Below are 9,466 nucleotides of genomic sequence, written 5' to 3' on the forward strand. Positions count from 1 at the left end.
TCTACAGCTGTGTCTGGGGTCATGTAATGTTCCAGGTGATAGCTATCTACAGCTGTGTCTGGGGTCATGTAATGTTCCAGGGGACAGTTATCTACAGCTGTGTCTGGGGTCATGTAATGTTCCAGGTGACAGCTATCTACAGCTGTGTCTGGGGTCATGTAATGTTCCAGGTGACAGCTATCTACAGCTGTGTCTGGGGTCATGTAATGTTCCAGGTGACAGTTATCTACAGCTGTGTCTGGGGTCATGTAATGTTCCAGGTGACAGCTATCTACAGCTGTTTCTGGGGTCATGTAATGTTCCAGGTGACAGTTATCTACAGCTTTGTCTGGGGTCATGTAATGTTCCAGGTGACAGCTATCTACAGCTGTGTCTGGGGTCCTGTAATGTTCCAGACTTGGTGACAGCTATCTACAGCTGTGTCTGGGGTCATGTAATGTTCCAGGTGACAGCTATCTACAGCTGTGTCTGGGGTCATGTAATGTTCCAGGTGACAGCTATCTACAGCTGTGTCTGGGGTCATGTAATGTTCCAGGTGACAGCTATCTACAGCTGTGTCTGGGGTCATGTAATGTTCCAGACTTGGTGACAGCAATCTACAGCTGTTTGTGTCTGGGGACATGTTAGAAGTGTCTGGGGACATGATTTCTAATATCTGCAATATTGCACCTTGGAAGCCAGTGTTTATGACAATACACAACTTGTATTTCATTTTTCAACCCGTAAGACCCTGTACATTTTTCCTGTCATAACTAAAAGAGAGAAAAAAGTCAAACCAAAAAATTACTGCTGAAGTCCAAAAAGAAGTAATGTGGATTTATAACACATGGAGATCGGTCTAAAAGAAAAGTTCAAATGGAAAAAAAAAGAGATAAAAAACTGAAAAATCATCAGATAAATAAGTGAGTTTGTGACGACACTTCCTGTCGGTGGATGACGTCACATTAGTCGTTGACGGAGGTCTGGTTGGCAGGCAGGCCCTGTTTCTGTCTCCAGCATGCCAGTCGGTGTTGGAACCATTTCTGGAACACACACAACCATTTCTGGAACACACAGAACCATTTCAACGTGTACCATCACACATGACGCCACACAACGTGTACCATCACACAACGTGTACCATCACACATGACACCACACAACGTGTACCATCACACATGACACCACACAACGTGTACCATCGCACATGACGCCACACAACGTGTACCATCACACATGACACCACACAACGTGTACCATCACACAACGTGTACCATCGCACATGACGCCACACAACGTGTGCCATCACACATGACGCCACACAACGTGTACCATCACACATGACACCACACAACGTGTACATCGCACATGACACCACACAACGTGTACCATCACACAACGTGTACCATCACACATGACACCACACAATGTGTACCATCACACATGACACCACACAACGTGTACCATCACAACGTGTACCATCACACCTGACACCACACAACGTGTACCATCACACAACGTGTACCATCACACATGACACCACACAACGTGTACCATCACACATGACACCACACAACGTGTACCATCACACCTGACACCACACAACGTGTACCATCACACAACGTGTACCATCGCACATGACGCCACACAACGTGTACCATCACACATGACACCACACAACGTGTACCATCACACAACGTGTACCATCACACCTGACACCACACAACGTGTACCATCACACAACGTGTACCATCACACAACGTGTACCATCACACATGACACCACACAACGTGTACCATCACACATGACACCACACAACGTGTACCATCACACAACGTGTACCATCACACCTGACACCACACAACGTGTACCATCACACCTGACACCACACAACGTGTACCATCACACATGACGCCACACAACGTGTACCATCACACATGACACCACACAACGTGTACCATCGCACATGACACCACACAACGTGTACCATCACACAACGTGTACCATCGCACATGACACCACACAACGTGTACCATCACACAACGTGTACCATCACACATGACACCACACAACGTGTACCATCGCACATGACACCACACAACGTGTACCATCACACAACGTGTACCATCACACATGACACCACACAACGTGTACCATCACACATGACACCACACAACGTGTACCATCACACATGACGCCACACAACGTGTACCATCACACCTGACACCACACAACGTGTACCATGACACCACACAACGTGTACATCGCACATGACGCCACACAACGTGTACCATGACACCACACAACGTGTACCATCACACAACGTGTACCATCGCACATGACGCCACACAACATGTACCATCGCACATGACGCCACACAACGTGTACCATCGCACATGACACCACACAACGTGTACCATCGCACATGACGCCACACAACGTGTACCATCACACATGACGCCACACAACGTGTACCATCACACCTGACACCACACAACGTGTACCATCACACAACGTGTACCATCACACAACGTGTACCATCGCACATGACGCCACACAACGTGTACCATCACACAACGTGTACCATCGCACATGACACCACACAACGTGTACCATCACACATGACACCACACAACGTGTACCATCGCACATGACACCACACAACGTGTACCATCACACAACGTGTACCATCGCACATGACACCACACAACGTGTACCATCACACAACGTGTACCATCACACATGACACCACACAACGTGTACCATCACACATGACACCACACAACGTGTACCATCACACATGACGCCACACAACGTGTACCATCACACCTGACACCACACAACGTGTACCATCACACAACGTGTACCATCACACATGCCGCCACACAACATGTACCATCACACATGACACCACACAACGTGTACCATCACACATGCCGCCACACAACGTGTACCATCACACCTGACACCACACAACGTGTACATCGCACATGACGCCACACAACGTGTACCATGACGCCACACAACGTGTACATCGCACATGACGCCACACAACGTGTACCATAACGCCACACAACGTGTACCATGACACCACACAACGTGTACCATCGCACATGACGCCACACAACGTGTACCATGACGCCACACAACGTGTACATCGCACATGACGCCACACAACGTGTACCATGACGCCACACAACGTGTACCATCGCACATGACGCCACACAACGTGTACCATCACACATGACACCACACAACGTGTACCATCACACATGACACCACACAACGTGTACCATCACACATGACGCCACACAACGTGTACCATCACACCTGACACCACACAACGTGTACCATCACACAACGTGTACCATCACACAACGTGTACCATCGTACATGACGCCACACAACGTGTACCATGACGCCACACAACGTGTACATCGCACATGACACCACACAACGTGTACCATCACACATGACGCCACACAACATGTACCATCGCACATGACACCACACAACGTGTACCATCACACATGACGCCACACAACGTGTACCATGACGCCACACAACGTGTACCATCACACAACGTGTACCATCACACAACGTGTACCATCGCACATGACGCCACACAACGTGTACCATCGCACATGACGCCACACAACATGTACCATCGCACATGACGCCACACAACGTGTACCATCGCACATGACGCCACACAACGTGTACCATCACACATGACGCCACACAACGTGTACCATCACACAACGTGTACCATCACACATGACACCACACAACGTGTACATGCTTTTGTTTTTCTTTTTTCTTTTCTTTTCTTTTTTTTTTTTTTTTTTAAACCTTCCTTAATCACTGTGATCGTCTTCAGCTATTTTCTTCTCGGCAAATCTCCTTCCCTGTGTGACCTCTCAGCATTCACTTTGCTTCTTCCTTATCATGACTCCACGTCCTTCCTCTTCCTCCTTCACTCCATCACTCCTTGGTCTTGGGCGTCTCTCTCTCTCTCTCTCTCTCTCTCTCTCTCTCTCTCTCTCTCTCTCTCTCTCTCGTCCCTGCCATGACTGTAATTCTGTCAAACAAATCCTGACAATTCAATGCTGGAGCTGAACACTGAACACTGTCAACGCGGTGCTGTTGTTGCTGTTTTAATGTATTCTGATCTGTATGGAACCAGTTTACCGCGCTAATCAGGTCATTACTGTTACAGCAATTTGTCGTGCCCTGCGATAAATTGGCTGATGTTTATTTCACGGGACTGAACGAGCATTGCTAATAAGCTCCCCACACGTGTCACACATCGCTCTCACATGCTACAGAAATGGGCTGTGTGTGGCTACAGCCTGGAGCTGTTGCTACACGTGTTGTCTTTGATTAGAGATAATTAGTGCTCCGTGGCTGGCTCAAACATGATTACACCATGATTATGATTTATGGTGACGACTGCTTGCGGTGTCTGTATTACATCATAATTTTGACATCATTATCATGACGTCTACATGGGGCTGTCTGTACTACATCATAATTTTGACATCATTATCATGACGACTACATGGGGCTGTCTGTACTACACCATAATTTTGACATCATTATCATGACGTCTACATGGGGCTGTCTGTACTACACCATAATTTTGACATCATTATCATGACGTCTACATGGGGCTGTCTGTATGGGGCTGTCTGTAGCGCTGTGGGGGGTGTTCCGGGATCAAGTTAATGAGAGTTCTGATGATGACCAAGGCAGCAGGGCGCTTTGACTGACACCGGGAGTAACGCAGTGTGCTGCATAATGATGATGATGATGTGCTGCATAATGATGATGATGATGTGCTGCATAATGATGATGATGATGTGCTGCATAATGATGATGATGGTGTGCTGCATAATGATGATGATGATGTGCTGCATAATGATGATGATGATGTGCTGCATAATGATGATGATGATGTGCTGATGATGATGTGCTGCATAATGATGATGATGGTGTGCTGATGATGATGATGATGATGTGCTGCATAATGAGGATGATGATGAAAATGATGATGATGATGATGATGATGGTAATGATGATGATGATGGTGGTGGTGTGCTGCATAATGATGATGATGATGTGCTGCATAATGATGATGATGATGTGCTGCATAATGATGATGTGCTGCATAATGAGGATGATGATGTGCTGCATAATGATGATGTGCTGCATAATGATGATGATGGTGTGCTGCATAATGATGATGTGCTGCATAATGATGATGATGATGTGCTGCATAATGATGATGATGATGTGCTGCATAATGATGATGATGATGTGCTGCATAATGATGATGATGATGAAAATGATGATGATGATGATGATGATGTTAATGATGATGATGATGATGGTGGTGTGCTGCATAATGATGATGATGATGTGCTGCATAATGATGATGATGATGAAAATAATGATGATGATGATGGCAATGATGATGATGATGGTGGTGGTGTGCTGCATAATGATGATGATGATGATGATAGTGATGATGATGGTGACGGTGATGATGATGATGATGATGATGGTGATGATGATGATGATGATGGTGGTGGTGGTGGTGGTGGTGATGGTGATGATGATGATGATGGTGATGATGATGATGATAGTGGTGATGATGATGATGATGATGGTGATGATGATGATGATGGTGGTGGTGGTGGTGGTGGTGTGCTGCGGAATGATGATGATGATGATGATGATGAAGGTGAAGGTGATGATGATGATGGCGTGCCTGCACAATGAGAATGATGACGATGCTGAGGAGGAGGAGGAGGAGGGTGGTGAGGAGGAGGAGGAGGGTGGTGAGGAGGAGGATGGTGAGGAGGAGGAGGATGGTGAAGAGGAGGAGGATGGTGAAGAGGAGGAGGATGGTGTGGAGGAGGAGGGTAGTGAGGAGGAGGAGGATGGTGAGGAGGAGGAGGATGGTGAGGAGGAGGAGGAGGGTGAGGAGGAGGAGGATGGTGAGGAGGAGGAGGGTGGTGAGGAGGAGGAGGAGGGTGGTGAGGAGGATGGTGAGGAGGAGGAGGAGGATGGTGAGGAGGAGGAGGAGGGTGAGGAGGAGGAGGATGGTGAGGAGGAGGAGGAGGGTGAGGAGGAGGAGGGTGAGGAGGAGGAGGGTGGTGAGGAGGAGGAGGAGGATGGTGAGGAGGAGGAGGGTGAGGAGAGGAGGAGGATGGTGAGGAGGAGGAGGAGGGTGAGGAGGAGGAGGAGGATGGTGAGGAGGAGGAGGTGAGGAGGAGGATGGTGAGGAGGAGGAGGGTGGTGAGGAGGAGGAGGAGGGTGGTGAGGAGGAGGAGGATGGTGAGGAGGAGGAGGAGGATGGTGAGGAGGAGGAGGGTGAGGAGGAGGAGGGTGGTGAGGAGAGGAGGAGGTGAGGAGGAGGATGGTGAGGAGGAGGAGGATGGTGAGGGAGAGGGAAGAGGAGGAGGGAGGGACGAGGCCGGCGGAGGAGGAGGGTGGTGAGGAGGAGGATGGTGAGGAGGAGGAGGTGAGGTGCAGGAGAGGTGAGGAGGAGGAGGAGGAGGTGGAGGAGGAGGATGGTGAGGAGTCAGGAGGAGGGTGGTGAGGAGGAGGAGGGAGGATGGTGAGGAGGAGATCGGAGGAGGATGGTGAGAGGAGGAGGATGGTGAGGAGGAGGAGGATGGTGAGGAGGAGGATGGTGAGGAGGAGGAGAGAGGATGGTGAGGAGGAGGATGTGAGGAGGAGGAGGATGGTGAGGAGGAGGAGGAGGGTGGTGAGGAGGAGGATGGTGAGGAGGAGGAGGAGGATGGTGAGGAGGAGGAGGAGGAGGAGGATGGTGAGGAGGAGGAGGATGGTGAGGATGAGGATGGTGAGGAGGAGGAGGATGGTGAGGAGGAGGATGGTGAGGAGGAGGAGGAGGGTGGTGAGGAGGAGGATGGTGAGGAGGAGGAGGAGGATGGTGAGGAGGAGGAGGAGGAGGAGGAGGATGGTGAGGAGGAGGAGGAGGATGGTGAGGAGGAGGAGGAGGATGGTGAGGAGGAGGAGGAGGATGGTGAGGAGGAGGAGGATGGTGAGGAGGAGGAGGAGGATGGTGAGGAGGAGGAGGATGGTGTGCCTGCGTAATGAGGATGATGACGATGATGATGATGATGATGATGATGATGCCAAGTACTCAGGGGATGCTGGCACATGCCAGGATTTCGTGATCGAGAATCCACATGCAACCCTGTCGCTCTCTCGTTGTCTGTCTGTCTGTTTCACTTTTCTCTATCTACCCATGTATGCCCCCCCCTCCCCTCCCTCTCTCTCTCTCTCTCTCTATTTCTTTCTCTGTGTGTGTGTGTGTGTGTGTGTGTGTGTGTGTGTGTGTGTGTGTGTGTGTGTGTGACTCACTCTCTCTCTCTTTCTTTTTTTCTGTAAAGTCCTTTCACTTTGAGTGATATTTCATATGTCCCCCTCTCTCTGTGCCCTGTCCCTGTCTGTCTCATGCACACAGACAGACATACAGACACACAGACACACACAGACAGACAAAGTGTGTTGTGACGTCAAGTAGTAACAGTCATATCAAACAAAATCACACATCCTGATGGTAACGTTCTTGGCGAAGGCTCAACATGTGTCGTTTATATCCCACAACAACAAACAGTTCATCGCCAAACACATGGCACAAGCTGTCATCTCTCAACAAACAATTCATCGCCAAACACATGGCACAAAGCTGTCATCTCTCAACAACAAACAGTTCATCGCCAAACACATGGCACAAGCTGTCATCTCTCAACAACAAACAGTTCATCGCCACACACATGGCACAAGCTGTCATCTCTCAACAAACAGTTCATCGCCAAACACATGGCACAAGCTGTCATCTCTCAACAAACAGTTCATCGCCAAACACATGGCACAAGCTGTCATCTCTCAACAACAAACAGTTCATCGCCAAACACATGGCACAAGCTGTCATCTCTCAACAAACAGTTCATCACCAAACACATGGCACAAGCTGTCATCTCTCAACAAACAGTTCATCACCAAACACATGGCACAAGCTGTCATCTCTCAACAAACAGTTCATCGCCAAACACATGGCACAAGCTGTCATCTCTCAACAAACAGTTCATCACCAAACACATGGCACAAGCTGTCATCTCTCAACAAACAGTTCATCGCCAAACACATGGCACAAGCTGTCATCTCTCAACAACAAACAATTCATCGCCAAACACATGGCACAAGCTGTCATCTCTCAACAACAAACAGTTCATCGCCAAACACATGGCACAAGCTGTCATCTCTCAACAAACAGTTCATCACCAAACACATGACACAAAGCTGTCATCTCTCAACAAACAGTTCATCGCCAAACACATGGCACAAAGCTGTCATCTCTCAACAACAAACAGTTCATCGCCAAACACATGGCACAAAGCTGTCATCTCTCAACAACAAACAGTTCATCGCCACACACATGGCACAAGCTGTCATCTCTCAACAACAAACTGTTCATCGCCAAACACATGGCACAAGCTGTCATCTCTCAACAAACAGTTCATCGCCAAACACATGGCACAAGCTGTCATCTCTCAACAACAAACAGTTCATCGCCAAACACATGGCACAAGCTGTCATCTACACAGAAAATAGCACAGTGTGGGGTGACTGCCTGTACAAGCCACGTGCGTATGTTTGATGTGTATGCGTACATATGTGTGTGTGTGTGTGTGTGTGTGCGTGCGTGTGTGTGTGAGTGTGTGTGTGTGAGTGTGTGTGTGTGCGTGCGTGCGAGCGTGCGTGTGTGTGTGTGTGTATGCGTGCGTGTGTGTGTGTGTGGTGTGCGTGCGCCGCCGTGCGTAAAACATAGAATGAATGAAAGAAGAAAAGCGAAAGACAGACAGAAAGAAAGAAAAGAAATACAGAGAAAGAAGGAAAGAAAGATGGCTGTAATGTGTGGAAAGTATAACGGGAGCACTGTTCTGTTGTTTTGCTTTTCTGAAAGCAGCGTGGGAAAGAGATGTAGCTGGTTCCTGTGAAGTCCGTACTGGTAATTCCGCGCGGCTGAGAAAGAGATAAAAGTCTGATAATTCTTCTTTCTCTTCAGGCAACGTGAGAAAGGCCTGTTTTAAAAGACACAATATACGTTCCTTTCACAGTCAAGACAAGAAATCTGTCATGCACACACACACACACACACACACACACACACACACACACACACACACACACACACACACACGCATACATACAAAAAGAGAGAGGGAGAGAGAGAGAGAGAACCTCCACCAAAAGCACTAAACAGCTGTCAAACTACCAAAATTGTGCACATGTATGCCCCCTACCCCCCTCCCCCCTTCCCCCCCCCTCCCTCTTTCACCCCCCTCTCCTGCCAAGCATGACTTGTCAGTTTCAAATAACACACACACACACACACACACACACACACACACATACAGATACACACACACACACACACACACACATACAT

The 9,466-nt window shown here is 48.6% G+C and overlaps 1 protein-coding gene across 4 annotated transcripts in view; it reads right to left on the minus strand.

The window, feature by feature from the left end:
- Positions 1 to 303: 303 nt before the first annotated feature.
- LOC143296230 (homeodomain-only protein-like) overlaps positions 304 to 9,466 on the minus strand; it is an 85,002-nt gene continuing 75,839 nt past the window's right edge. For all 4 annotated transcript variants that reach the window (XM_076608072.1, XM_076608064.1, XM_076608079.1 and 1 more), the window contains one exon: positions 304 to 1,022. In XM_076608072.1, coding sequence (XP_076464187.1) covers positions 945 to 1,022 — 78 coding nt within the window. In that variant the 3' untranslated portion in view covers positions 304 to 944. The remainder of the gene's footprint in view (positions 1,023 to 9,466) is intronic.

The sequence above is a fragment of the Babylonia areolata genome, chromosome 2 (genome assembly GCF_041734735.1).
Source record: "Babylonia areolata isolate BAREFJ2019XMU chromosome 2, ASM4173473v1, whole genome shotgun sequence".
In the NCBI taxonomy this organism is placed as follows: Eukaryota; Metazoa; Mollusca; class Gastropoda; order Neogastropoda; family Buccinidae; genus Babylonia; species Babylonia areolata.